General features: G+C 57.2%; 1 protein-coding gene across 18 annotated transcripts in view; it reads left to right on the forward strand.

Annotated features, from left to right (window-relative positions):
• CAMTA1 (calmodulin binding transcription activator 1) overlaps nucleotides 1-14650 on the forward strand; it is an 814545-nt gene that overhangs the window by 709857 nt on the left and 90038 nt on the right. For all 18 annotated transcript variants that reach the window (XM_074334131.2, XM_074334115.2, XM_074334121.2 and 15 more), the window contains one exon: nucleotides 1177-1330. In XM_074334131.2, coding sequence (XP_074190232.1) covers nucleotides 1177-1330 — 154 coding nt within the window. The remainder of the gene's footprint in view (nucleotides 1-1176; nucleotides 1331-14650) is intronic.

Genomic DNA, 14650 nt, shown 5'->3' on the forward strand with positions numbered 1-14650 from the left:
TGAGGGAAAAATTGTGCCTGCAAAGCCTCCACCTGGAGAGTCCTTTCCATTCTTTAGCTCAGTGAGGTCGGGAGGAGTTCCCAGAGGTGTGAGTGACAGCTGCCTCCTGTGGGATCTTTGCTCAGGGAGAAACCACAGGCTGAAGGGCAGAGCGACATCCAGCCTTAGAAGTGGGGTGCCTTCACCCCTGGGAACTCCATTTCCCCTGGGGAAGAAGGAGGTGGTGATGCCCGTGTCGGGGACGTCCAGCGAGCTGTGATGAGGAGAAGTGTGTGAAGTGCGGGGCAGGCCCTGGGCCCCTGGGCAGCCACTGGTGTCAAGTCTGGGATGTGGGGCTAGAGATCCAATTGACCTCGTGTATGGTCCTGAATTACACACAAACCAGCCCAGGGGTAGAGCAGTGGTCCTCAGCTGGGGGCGATTTTGTCCCCCAGGGGACATTGGTCTGTGTCTGGAGACATTTCTAGTTGTGACAACTGGAGGCTGGGGGTTAATGGCACCTAGTGAGGGGAGGCCAGGGCTGCCACTAAGCTTCGTGCGGGGTACAGGACGACCCTACCCTAGGGAATGCTCTGGCTCCACGTGTCAGTGGTGCCGTGGTGTGGGGACGCTGGGCCTGCGTGTGCACGGGAGGTGGCCCTGGGCGGGCTCCGTGTGCACTGGGGGGCGGCCCTGGGCGGGCTCCGTGTGCACTGAGGGGGGTGGCCCTGGGTGGGGTCCGTGCACACTGGGGGGGTGGCCCTGGGCGGGGTCCGTGCACACTGGGGGGGTGGCTCTGGGCGGTCTCCGGGTGCACTGAGGGTGCTGGCCCTGGGTGGGGTCCGTGCACACTGGGGGGGGTGGCCCTTGCCTGGCTCCGTGTGCACTGAGGGGGCTGGCCCTGGGTGGGGTCCGTGCACACTGGGGGGTGGCCCTGGGCGGGGTCCGGGTGCACTGAGGGGGCTGGCCCTGGGTGGGGTCCGTGCACACTGGGGGGGTGGCCCTTGCCTGGCTCTGTGTGCACTGAGGGGGGGGGTCCCTGGGCGGGCTCCGTGTGCACTGGGGGGGGGTCCCTGGGCGGGCTCCGTGTGCACTAGGGGGCGGCCCTGGGCGGTCTCCGGGTGCACTGGGGGGGAGGGTGGCCCTCAGCGAGCTCCTTGCACCCTCATGCTGCCAGTGTCTCTGCTGTCCCCCCAGAACCCCGACATTGTCCTCGTGCATTATCTCAACGTGCCGGCCATCGAGGACTGCGGCAAGCCCTGCGGCCCCATCCTCTGCTCCATCAACACGGACAAGAAGGAATGGGCCAAATGGACGAAGGAGGAGCTCATCGGGCAGCTGAAGCCCATGTGTGAGTAGCTCGGCCGCCTGCCCCGGGGCCCGGCCAGCGTCACCCAGGCGGGGCCAGAGGTCCTCCATGGCCGTGGGGACACAGCTGTGGGAGCCCCGCTGTGCGCACTCGCTGACAGTGACGCAGCACACAGCTTTTACAAGGACCAGTCCCCTGCCACGTTCACTTGATCCTCACAGGCCAGGGCACAGAATGTCAGGCCCATATTACAGGTGAGACAAGCGAGGCTCAGAGGTTCAGGAAAAGCAACCACAGGGAGGAGCAAAGACGAGAGTGCCGGGCTGGCTGTCTCGTGTGCCGCAGAGGAGAGTGATGGCATTCCAGGCGAGGAGAGGCCTGAGGGCCGGCCGGCCGCGGCTCCCAGACTGGGTGGCGCACGGATGATGGTAATTGAGCTGGATTTCATTTTGTCAGCGAAGAGATGCTTCCTGAAGCATCTGTCAGGTGCAAATCACTGAATGCAAAACACTGAGTGCGTCCAGAAAGCCAGCCCGTTTCCATGGGCCATGGCTCCCAGCAGCCTCTGGGGGTTCTCCGTGGCCTCTCCTGCCACCTGCACAGCTGGGCTCAGGAGGGGCAGGTGTGAGTCTGCCCAACCCAAGGAGAGGGTGAGGGTCATCCATTGCTGGATTCAGGGCCTGGGGGTTCTGGAACATTGAGCTCGGGCTCCGGACAAAGGCCTGTCATCATATAGGACCTCAGAGAACAGGTCCACAGGTCCCTCAGAACCGTGCGACCCTTGGAAGCTGGGCTGCACAGCATAAGCCATTGGGCACCATCTACAGGGAATAACTGAAATGTCCTTTCTGGGTGTCACGTCACTGGGAGTATCCAAGCTGCGGCCAAGTGGCACCTACAGTGACCAGCTAATCCTGAGAGCTCCTCAGTGCTCAGATTGGGAGATCCCCCCAGCCTCAAGGTGGGGAATGGGGGTCAGGAGAGACAGAGGGGTCTATGTGGTAGAGGCTCCAGGAGGGTGACAGCCCTGGAGCCGGCCCAGCCAGCCCAGGGACCCCAAGACGGAGCTCGCTCCTATGCCACCCTCCCGAGCCAAGTATCCGCAGGGAGGCTCCGGCCAGCTTAGCTCTGCTGCTGCCACGAACCTAGAACCAGGCGGCCCAGGGGCCTGCTCGGCTCAGGTGTGTTCAGCACAACCTCCTTCACTGCAGCTCTGACATGTCCCTCCTTGTTAAACCCCCGGCACCCCCAGGATAGAGCACTCCCCCGTCTTCATCCGCTCACCCCACCTCATCCTCAGCCTAAATATCGCCTCTTCCATAGGCCCTGTCCGGCCACCCAGCCCCAGCCCCCAGGGCTCCTCAGACCCCAGGGAGACATCAGACTGAAATCAGCCTCTCACACTTAACCAGAAGGGGCTACGCGAGCCTCTTCCAACCTCGGCAAAGCACCCAGAAACGTGGGAGACAATGATGCCCAGGAGCCTTCCCTGCTCTCTGCCACTCCTTGGGGCCCCGTACGGTGCTGGGCACGTGAAAGGCCCTCTGTAAATATTTGTGGATGGCGAAGTGGGAAGTGGCTTTGGTCCACTCCCCACAGGGGCCTGAGCAATAAGCAAAGGCCCCCAGTGTCCAGGCCCTGGGAGCTGGGCTGCTCGGTCGCACCCCTCCAACGCCATGCTAGGCCAGGGTCGAGCAATAGAGTCAGAGCTGGGGAGCCAGGAGGGGACACACATCTGGTTCTGTGACCATTTCACTGTGTGACCTCGGGCCAGTCACCCACCCTCTCTGCACCCCAGTTCCCCTTTTGGATAAAATGAGAGCAAGAATCCAGCTGTGTCTGCACCAAGACCCAGGGCATGCAGCCTGGTCAGCTGGGCCCAGCTCGGCTCCTGGGCCTCTGCAGACCTGGGTCCAAAGGGCTGAGGCCACTATGTCCCATTTTCTGGCAGGTTCTGGAGACCACCTTAGCCAGAAGTTAGCCAAGGGGGTGTCCCCGGGGGAAGAGAGGCCTTTCAGAGTGGCCACCAGGGTCAGAAGCCTCTGGCTTGGGTGCTCTAAACACCACTCAGTACACAGTCCGCCCTTTACCTGTAAGCCACCCGTCATCATTTTCCCCAGTTCTATCCCCATTCTTTTATTTTACCTGCTTCCTTTTTCTCTTCTCATTGCCTCTACCTTCTCACAACAACCTCCATCCACAGAAGGGGCCCTGCCCTGGAAAACTCCCCCCCACCACCCTGCAAGAGGCTGCCCCAGTCAGACAGGAAGACCACCTCCCTATGGGCCAGGGGGTTAAGCTCTGCAAACTCCAGGGAGTGGAAACCAGATCTCTGATGTTTACCTGTAGGGAACTGAATGCCCATCTAAAAGTCTGCAGTGCGTCAAGAAAATCATGTAAAACTCCAACAAACTCCCCATAAATTTAATAACACTGGGCTCTCTGGTGTCTGGGATGGGAGCCGAGGCGCGGACAGTTGCCCAGAGTGTGTGTGTGTGTGTGTGCACGCACAGCTCTGGTTACATACAGATGCCGAGCCTGGAAACACGGCCCAGGAAATATGGCTCCAATAAAAGCTTTCAATGCCCATCAGGCTTGGAGCACACAGAGGGCACAGCCAACCATGTTCAGGGAAAGTCGAGGTGCTGGGAACCAAGAAGGTATCAGATCTGGTACCAGAATCAGGCATGCCACCCAACACTGGAGCCAAACACATTAGCTTCGTCACATTTCCACATAAATCACATTCCTTCAAAGACTTCACAGTTTGATTTCCTGATGCTTCCAGATTTCTCTGCCCTACAGCAGAGTTGTCAGTGGTTTAATCAAAATGTTGTGCTCATTGGCAATGAAGGAAAACTTGGATCTGCAGCCTTTGCCTCACCTGCTGTAAGACGGGGCTCATTGTTCCTGAGCCTTGGGGATCTCACAAACGCAGGCTTGAAAGCAGACCAATCCCGAGAACCCACCTTGGTTCTTAGAACTGTGTCCTTTGGTCCCGTGGGGGCTTCCCTTCAACCTGCAATCTGAGGGATGCCTCCTCCAGATAAAACAACAGTGACGGGCGGGAGGGGGGAATTATGATATCTGATGGGAATTCCCAATATATTTGGGAATGCTTCCTGTCTTTTGCAGTCCCTTCTGTGGCAGTTAGCATATGGGTCTTGCTGCCGTGACAAAGACCAAAAGAACGGTGGCTAAAATAAAATAGAAGGCTATTTCTGTTTCACACAGCAGTTCGAGGTTGATAGGATCGCCCCAGCGTCAGGGGTCCTTCCAGCTGGCTGCTCTGCCATTGCTAGGGTGTCGCCCTGTCTTACATGTCCCAAGATGACAACTCCAGCTCCTGCCATCACAACTGCATTCCAACCAGTGGGAAGCAGAGAAGAGAAAGTGGAGGGCAAGCTTCTTTCCTTTAAGGACAGGGCCCAGAAGTTGCACACAGCACTTCCACACGTATGTCATTGGCCAGAATTTGGTCATATGGTCACCCCTAGGTGCAAGGGAGTCTGGGAAGTGTAGCCTTTTGCTAAGTGCTACCATCCTAACATACTTTGGGGAACAGGGTTCTACATGTGAGTCATTCAGGGCTGAGTGGAGCTGAGCTCAAGCTGGGTGTCCCTGTAGGACCTCAGCTGAGAATTGCTCATCTCAGCTCAAGGCCTGACTCAGTTCCCATCTGAGGGCTGGAGTTTATAGAATTCAAGTGAAAATGATCTAAAGCTCAATGTGTCTCATCCTGGAAATTCTGGGGTGTGTTCCAATGCAGCTGGTCTGAGAGAACACCAGCTTTGGACCCAGCAAACTGCCACAGTGTGAACAAGGGACTGGATAGGTGGGGTCCTCTCCTCCCAGGTCAACTTAGAGTGGGTAAGAATGCCAGACAATCTCTGGGCCTCAGTCCTGCTAGCCTGCTGGGAAACTTGCTGACGTTTGGCAGCCCAGAACCACAGTAGTTCTGAGCTGCTATGCCCCAGACCTTCCCCTCTCGGCTCTGTTGGAACCTGCAGGGAGCTACAGGGAACCAGTTCCCTTGGAGTAGATCTGCTCGTCTGAGCGCCCGTGGCTTCCTGCCCTGCCCCATTCCTTGGCAGCCCAGGAGGGGGCAGGCATGCCAGCCACTTCCCAGCTAGCAGTCAGTGAGCTTGTGGCATCCAGAGTGAGGGATGAGGGCTTGAGTTTTAAGCTGTGTCACAGCCCTTCCCCGACAGGTGGTCTTGCCTCAGCTGTCCCCGTCCAGGGCCTTCTCTTAGAGTGTCCTGGTTGGCTAGATGGTCCTGTGTGGCTGAGCAAGGCCTGGGCCTTCCCACAGCTTCTGTGACCCCAGAGATGACCAGGTGGGCCCACCTCTGGCCTTGGCTCTACTCCGACGGCCTTCCCCAGAGCCCCACTGATGTTTCTCTGGGGTCCCAAGTCCTCCGTGGTAGTGTCTTAGCAGCACTGGGTGGGCCGAGCAGGAGTGCTGGCTGGGGAGCCTGTAGAGCCTCCGGCCTGTGCCCGTACACGTCTCCACATGTATGCGCATGCACCTGTGTGCTTCTACACGTGCTCACACATGCATGACACGGCTGCCCGCATCGCCCACACCCACACTGATGCCTCACCTCAGTGCCCGGGAGCAAAGATTGGTGGGGCTCAGGGGAAGAGGCAGGTGGTGTCTGGACCAGAGCATGCGCCTGACAGTTCCCCCTGGGAAATGCGGAAGTGGGCAGTGAGGGTGAGGGGAAGATGTACAGTGGACTTTCGGGAGCTGGTGGCTGCTGGGCATGTAAGTGCAGTGGGGTCGCCCTGCCCAAGTGACCTGACCTCTCCGAGCGTCACCATCCTCCTCTTGGGCAGGAGGAGAGTGGTGCCTACCCTGTGACCCCGTGGCTGTCAAATGCCATCGTGCACATGAAGTACAGAGGTGTGGGGACTCCAGCCACTCGGCTGCCTCCCATAAGGAAAGTCAGGCCAAGGCAGTAAGCTGGCCCTTTTTCTGGAGTTTGAGCATTTAGCCCATGCCAAGCTCTCTGCTAAAGGTGGGCACCCAAAGGCCAGCTGGACAGTCCTGGGGCCCCTGCACCCACCCACATGGGACTGGAAGGAGCTTTCAGAGCTCCTGCTGACCCTGGGGAAGTTGCCAGGAAGGAGAAAGCCCAGGCCTTGCCCTCAGGAAGACAAACCAACGAGGCAGCTCATGGCATTGAGGGCCAAGTCGATGGTTCTGCCTTCAAGTACCTAGAAATCCAGAAACTCGAGGGTGCGAATAGTCAGCAAGGCTTCCCGGAAGGAGCACTGTACCCAGGCCTCGATGAATGCCTGGGGCTCAGAGACAGGAGGCACAGAAGCATCCCAGGCAGGTTTGCGTGGAACAGCACGAAGAAGGAAACTGAGACAAAAGCAAACACATGGTGTGGCACGGAGGCGATGGAGCCATTCACGTCTGAGGCCTTAAGGGCAGGTTGCATATGCAGAGATGGAAGTCTTGTTGAGTGTGAGAGGGAAGAGCCATGCTGCGTGAGAGGTGATAAAGGTCGTGATGATGGTGAGGGGGCAGAATCACGTTGAGTAAAGGGAGTGGAGGCCATGTTGAGGAGGTCAAGGTGAGAGGATGGAAGTGATGTGAATTTGAGGGGATGGGGGCCATGTTGAGTATGAAGTGATAAAGGCCACGGTGATAGTAGCTTTGGAGGTCACGTTCAGTGTTGGGATGATGGCCAAGCTGAGTGTGGGGATGGAAGCCATGTTGGTCGTAGCGGGGTGGGGGTGGAAGCCATGTTGATAGTGAGGGTTAAGGCCATCCATGTCCAGTTGGGGGTGGAGGCCATGTTGAGTGCGGTGCGTAGAGGTCGTATTGAAGTGGGGTGGAGCCCTATAGAGTATAAGGTGACAAAGACTGTGTTGCTAGTGGGGTGGAGCCATGTTGAATGTGGGGTTTGAGGGTGCTCTCCTGGCTCCCAGCAATCCTTGTTACCCCAGTCACTCTGGTCCTTGGGCACCTGCAGCCTGTTGGTATTTTCAAGAGCCTGGGTCTCAGCCCTTCACCATGTGCTTTCCGGAAGAGCACACTCCTAGCCTCAGTGCAACAAGCCACCAGGGACCAGCAAAGGCCAGGGTGGCTGGAGGCAGGGAACCCCATATTGCTGAGAAGGGGCTGACAGGCAGAGAGACTGGAAGGAAGTAGGCTGGTTTGCAGGCACCTGCCTCTTCCAGGAGCTCCTTACCCCACATGTCCAGTCAACAGGACCCTCAATCTCCAGTGCCTGCACGCACCCGCACCCCGCCTGTCCAGTAGGCCCTCACTGTGAAAACACCCAAGCCTTGGGTTGCATAATCAATGCATCTGTTGTTTTCTCATAATTTTCCAGACAAAGACCAAAGATCCAGTAAGAGGGGCAGTGTTTATTTGTTTTGCTTTTTTGCTTAGATTGTAATCCTGGTGATTATAGAAATATCAAGAAGTAAAATCAACAAAGGCTTTCCTTTCCCGACCCTGCGCCAAACCCGGTTCCTGGTCGATTAGCGCCACCTGGTGGCCTGTAGCAGCAGAGCAGCTCTGAGATGCGAAATCTCTGGAGTAGCCAGACTCCCCAGCCTGGGTCCCAGCCTGCAGACTTCGGGTGCTGTCCCGCCTCTGCCTGGAGACCTGGTGTCTGGGATGTGTTGGGAGGCTGTCTAGGGCCTGCTCTGTGATTCTGGGGTGTGGACTTGGGGTGGGGCTGGAACAAGCAGAAGGGGACCATGGGGAGGTGCGGACACCACCTTTCCATCCCTGGTTCAAGATACCGTCTGGCTGGCACAAGGCAGAGGGGCTGGCAGCTCCACCCCTGAAGAAGAGGGTGTGCTCCCAAGTCTCAGCCAGAGTCTGTGAGCAATGGATGGGGCAGTTAGCAAGCCAAGTGGCAGAGGTGCTGCCCTCAAGAAGCTGCAGGCGGGGGCACCAGAGATGGGAGGTGAAAAGTGGTGGGGGAGGGAAGACTGGCCTGGGGAAGGGGAGGCTCCTGTTAGAAAGGGTTGGAGGGTCTCTTTCTGGCCAGAAATGTTCATTTGGAAGCATTTCCCAGTGTCTCTCTCTGAAGTGAGATTCTCAGGAGAGGCCTGAGGGACAGAGTGAGGAGTGAGCATGCATGCGCCTGGCTGCCCACCACTGGGACTCAGGGCAGCCAGAGCAGCTGTGGTTTTCGCCCCTCCTCCCTGGTCCACACAACGTGGGCAGAGACCTTAGCTCAGTGCCAGAAACAGCGGGATGTTAGGAACACCTGGGCAGGTTGACTGAAGGCAGTTTCCTGACTCCCCACCCTCCCCCAACCCCACTCCCGCTTCCCAGGGCACTGATTCCACAGGTCTGAGTGGGCCCTAGAAACCTGCATTTTTAAGCAAGATTCTCATGCATTTTGAGAGAGCCCAGCCTACAGCAGACCCCAGTGAAAGGACAACCAAGGAGCTCTGTCATGGACATCTGGCCACAGTCCTCTGAGCATGAGCTAGTTCTCAAACCCAGGTGGAGGGAAGCAGACACTGGAGGCAATGCTTGACCCCGCACAAAGAATTGGGGGTTCCAGACCCTGTGGGCTCTTTGCATAGATGCTATCCCAGGAGTTCCCTTGGGTTGAAAGTTAGATGTTAGTGCCAGGCACACGGTGGGGTCTTGCCAGATACTTACTGACTTAAACTCATGAGAAACCCTGGAGTGCCACGAACGGAGGCACACCTGTGTCCCCTCGGCGGGCCCAGGGCCCAGGACAGCAGTCCTGTCCCTAAGAGCTGAAGCTCTCATCAGTGAATGGAACCTGTGAGGCCTGGAAGGTTATGCTCCCTGCCTGTGCCTGCAGGATTTGGAGTCACTGGGGAAGCAAAGACAGGACAGAAGGGCCGAGAGAAGACTTCCCTGCCCATTTTGCTTGTCCCTTTGGTTAGGAGTTGCTGGCACGGGGAGCAGGCAGGGTGGGTCCCCTTAAGTCTGCCACTCCTGCCAGAATGCCTTCTGAGCGCCTCCCAGGAGAGCCGCAGTGGGTATCAGAGGCAAGGCCCATTGGAGATTGAGGCTTACTTCTTCCTGCTGTGCTGGGGGGATCCAGGCTTGTTTTGCAAATGAGCTTTTCTCCCTCTGGTTAAATGTTATTTAGCTGAATTGGCCCCCAAGTAGGAGAGCTAAAAGAGCAATACTCCTTTTGATTTCCTGTCTCTCCCTGGCTACTTGCCACTTAAGGCTGCTTGGGTGCCATGCACCCCAGTGCTGGTACAAAATTCCCAGCTCCGCCTTAACCATCCTCTCATGCAGTGAGCTTTGACGGGGTGTGCACCTGTGCAGGTGCTGGGCACACAGCAGCCGCCCCCCCCCACGTCCCATGCCTGGCTGCCCACCCCCCACCTGACACATTCCTGCTCACACTGGGGGATGGTTTTGTTAAAGTTAGAATTCATTGCCAACATTGAAACCTCCAGATTTTCAGCTTCCCTTTGAAAATCGAAGGTCTGGGGGCCACGTTATAAGGAGCTGAGAGGCAGCTACCCCTTTCAATGGCGCCTGGCTCCCTTGTGGGCGCCACCACCAGGCACATGGAGGAGGCATCTGAGCCCAGGGTCTCGCAAGAAGCAAGATGGGAACCGTCTGGAATCCTACTTGGTCCCCTGCCCCCATTGCCAGTGGCCCGGACGGTAGCTCAGGCGGGTGCTCACTCCTGCCCTCTCTGCCCCAAGCCAGGCCTGGGAGGAAAAGAGAGTGGCTCCTGCATATGGGGTAACTGCGGACGCCTCTCCTCTCCCAGCTAAATTGCACCTCGACATCACTAGACAATCAGAGAGCTCAGGCTCGTTCACGCTCTCGCTTTTACCACCACGTGAAGAAGTCCCAGCCTCAGTACCAATGCCACTTAGCAAGTCCAGAGGAGATTCTGAGAGCCTTGGAATGGCTCAGCAGTGCCACCTCCCTGGCCCTGTTAGTGGGGCCGGCTCAGAAACACTCAGCCAAGGCCAATTTTTATGTCACGGAGCCCTTAGGAGATTGCCTGTGACGCCCAGTGTGGCAGCGCAGGGAACACCAACCCCAATGTGGCCTGAATTTCCTGCAGTCAGAGCTGTAATGGCCCCGGACTGGGACGTGCCTTTCCCTGCCCCTCTCCACGGACGTCCCAGGTCTGTCCCACCTGTGTTACACCCTTAGGCCCCCGGCCTTCTCCTCAGCACGTGTACCTTGGAACAAGCCTGTGCCTCCTGGTAGAAGATGGAAAGGGGGGATCCTGAGGCCCCACATCCCCAGACATGCAGACCCAGGAATTGCAAGCTCATTCAGGACACGCCACATATGTCCCCACACGCACACACCATCCTGTCCCCACTCAGCCTCTGAACTCCTCGAAATGAGATTTCTGAAAATGTTGTCCTCAGGTCCAGTAGGGGAATGAGAGTTGAGGGTGAGATGGGGAAATTGAATAGTATGTGGGTGTCTGGATATGAGAAGTTAAATCTAATGAAAATGTTATCCAGTTGAACCAAGAAACCAGAAGCAGGGCCTTTATTCCTGTCAACAAGAATACAGTGAAAATTAAACCAACTCGGCTGCCATTTCCCACTGACCTTGTTGCCATGGAGACAGCCCTCTAGTGTCAACAACTCGGAGAAATCCAATTGGGCTCATTCACTCATTGAGATGCACGTGGCACTGCCCCACTCCCGCCAGTCTCTGTCATGTGGTTCCTAACTAGGGTGTTCACACATCCAGGGCTGCCTGGGCATGTCCCATTTGATAACTGCCCATCCAAAAGATCACAGCACCCCCGGACAGCAAGTTAAACGGTCACTCTTTTTACGGGTCTTGACTTGAGTGTTAAGTACACGGCAGGAGAACTGGATGAGCCCAGGCTGATGGGAGCGAGGAGGACCCCGCCCCCACCCGCCCCCAGGCCTCTATTGGGGGCAGAGAAGCCCAAATGTCATTTCAGCAGGTAGTGCCTGTGCTGTTACTTCAGTGAACAAACTCCAGCTGACGTGCCCTGTCATCCTTCTAGAAGTCACTGTCCCACAGAGCAAAGGGGGGCATGCAGCTAGCTCTCACTGGTCCCTGGGGCCGCTGTGGGGTAAGGGGCTTTCCGGGGTTCTTTCTGACTCCTTGTCCAATTCCTTTCCAAAGTGTTCCAAGCTTGATGTTTCAGAGCAGAAAGTCCTCTCCATCAGGGCCTTGACCCTGGCCTGCCTCAGATGTCCTATGCACACCATCGAATCGGAATCCTGGCTGTGGGGCCCACTTACCTGTATGTCTTTAAAGTCCCTTGGGGAATAATGATATGTAGTCAGATGAACCAGAGAGAGGCACCCATTTTACAGGTGAGGAATCTGAGGCCAAGAGGAGGCAGATCTTCCCAAGATCGCAGGCATGTGAGGCCAGCATGGTCCGGCCAGCCCATCTCCCACAGGCACTTAGTGTTTCTGGATTCCAGCCCCTTGGCTTCCGCTGACAACCAAGAGGGGGCTGCCCCAAGCCCCCCATTTGTGACTCAGTGGATCCCCGCCCCAGCTCCACCACATCCCCAGTGACTAGAAGTCCAGACAGGAGCCCCTGTCTCAGAGCCAAATGCTGCCCCCATAAATCCCACCTTCTCTGGGAGGAGTTTTTCTTCGGGTCCCCTGTCTTTTATAGAAATGTCCCCTAAATGCACCCCAGTCTCTGCGATGAACGCAGTCAGGCCTCCGGGAACCCCAGCAGCCCGAGACTTCCAGCCACTGAGACTTCCTCCTGGCACAGGCTTCCCTCCCTCTCTTGCTGGCTCCATATGTTCCAGGGACAGGGCCACACAGATTCCGCCTCTCACTTCCTGCCCTGCACCCTGGAGGGCCCTGCCAGTTTCCTCTGCCCTGGTCTGGGTGAGCCTGCCAGCTCAGTGGCCGCATACTCTGGCCTGGCTGCTGGGGCGTCCCAGCCCTAGTGAGGCAGATCACAGGGAAGGAGCCAGGGGCTTTAGAGCTTCTGCCCACCCCATCCCCAGCCCAGCCGCCTTTCTGAGATAGTGGCACCCTCCATGACAGAGAGGCAGGAGACAGCAGGGTGGGCGGTGGGCTGGGGGCACGGCACCTGGCCCTGCCCAGGTTTCTGTGTTACCTACACACTCACCAGCCCCCCTGGAAGCCAGGCTCTCTGTCTAGGAAGTGAAGTGAGTCTGCATTCGAGTGGAAGGGATCTCGGCCTCCTGACAGGGCAGCTATCCCTTCTCCAGACACTCATTAACCACCCAGCTGTTCCTGGGTCCCTGGGGGATGCAGGCTGGGGGACCCTCAGAGGTAGATTGCTCAGTGGAAATAGGCTGCCTCTGCAACCCCTCCCGGCTCCCACTTCTCTGCTGCATGACCTTTAGGCAAGTTACACAACTTTCTGAGTTTTGGTTCTTGTACTCATATTGTTTGGTTCTTGTATACAACTGTTGAGAGATTAGAGATGCAATCTCTGTACGGGGGTCTCAAACTCGAGCTGGCATTGAAGCCCCTGGGGGGCCTGTTAGGACACAGATCTGAGCTCCATCCCCAGAGTTTCTGATTCAGCTGGTCTGGGTGGGGCCCGAGAATGTGCATTTCTAACACCATCCGAGGTGATTCTGCTGCTGGGACCACACGTCAGAACACCGCCCAGTGCCCTTTTCACACTACTGGCTCGCTCGGGGGCAGATATTGTGCTGTCTATTCCTTTTTGTAATGGGGTCAACATGGAAGGAACCCAGCACAGTGCTTGGCACGTAGTACAAGTTCCATGAATACTGTTTTATTATTATTGTTGTTATTCTTATCATTGAGAGTTGAGCTCTGCTTGCAGCTCCCTGGGGGAAATAGTGAACTGAAGAAACAAAAGACAACACTGCTGGGGTGTGATGGACAGAGGAACATCACTCACTCATTCCCGCAACCAGCCTTCACTGAGGCCCTGCTGTGTGCCGGGCATCGTTCTAAGCACAGGGAGAGCAGTGAACAGCTCCATACGGTCCCATCCTCATAGTTCAGACTCTGGCTCCAGTGGGGACAAGAGCTAGAGTAGCCAGGAAGGCTTCGGGGGACAGGGAGGGCAGGTAAGGCCTGGAGCTTGAGCTGGGCTGTTCTGGAAGGGTGAGATTTAAAGTGGCAGAGGAGGGGGGCCTTCCGAAACGTCCCCGATCTCAGGGCCCCTTGAATGTGCACACATGAACACCCCAAGTGTGCAGTGACAGGGCAGGGTGGGTCTCCCCTAGGGGTGCGTAGGGCTCCAGCCAGGGAGCCTGGAAAGGAACTCCACAGACTGGGAGGCTTATATTAATTAATGTCCTAATAGCAATTAATTTCCTCACAGTTCTGGAGGCTGGAAGTCCAAGAGCAAAGTGTCAGCAAGGTCGGTTTCTGGTGAGGCCTCTCTCCCTGGCTTGCTGACGGCCAACTTCTGGCTGGATCCTCACGTGGCCTTTGTCCTGTGTGTGCACATTCCCGGCGTCTCTTCCTCTTCTCACAAGGACATGAGACCTGTTGAATTAGGACCTTTGCGACCTCATTTAACCTTAACCACCTCCTGAAAGACCCTGGCTCCACAGACAGTCATATTGGGGTTAGAGCTTCAACCTAAGAAGGGTGACAGGGGCACAGTTCTGCCCTTGCTGGGGGTGATGGGGGAGCTTGACCTGGGCTCAGGCCCCGCCTGCCTCACCGAAGCTCCCACCACCACCACACGCCTCCAAGGCTGGGATGGAGCAGCCATAACCCAAGAGGCCCTTGGCTGGCAGCCAGCCCCAGGTGGGGGTCACTCCACACCTCCCCCCAGCCCTCTCCTCCAGATCTCAATTACTCTCTCCCGGCGGTTGGCTGCCTCTTGGGTAAATTGTTCATCAGAAGATGCTCTCCAAAGCATGGCCACATGCTGTTGTCATTGATTTCATTTTGATTATTCATATTAGTGCAGATGCTGCTGCCTAGCCATGGGTGGTAATTAGGGTAAGCGCTGGGTCTGGGCCAAGTCAGAGTCGGCGTGGGCCGGTGGGGTCTGTGAAGCTGCCCTGGCCGTAGCCCTCTCACCGGGCATGCTGCTGCAGCTCAGCCAGAGCCAATGCTGAGCCCCAGCATGTGTGTCCCAGGGCAGAAGAGAGACTGCTGGGGAAGACACAGGGCACCCCACAGCACCGTACTTTCCCTCCTGGCCACTCCTGTCCTGTGCAGGCCTATGAGAGAGTTGGCTTGGCCTATGCACTCCCTGCTCCTCCCTTCCTGAGCATGGGGTCCCCCTTCAACACCCGAACAGCCCAGGGACCACCGCCAGCTCATGCATGGGGACGCTGAAGAGAGGCTCCTAGGTTGGGGTTTGGCAGAGCTGGGCTGGAGACGTCCTCTGGGTGAGGCGGCTATCTGTGGCCTAGAAATGTGGCACCTGGTGCCCTC

Source organism: Rhinolophus sinicus, chromosome 14 (genome assembly GCF_057876585.1).
Source record: "Rhinolophus sinicus isolate RSI-liver-muscle chromosome 14, RSI-T2T, whole genome shotgun sequence".
NCBI classification, from domain to species: Eukaryota; Metazoa; Chordata; class Mammalia; order Chiroptera; family Rhinolophidae; genus Rhinolophus; species Rhinolophus sinicus.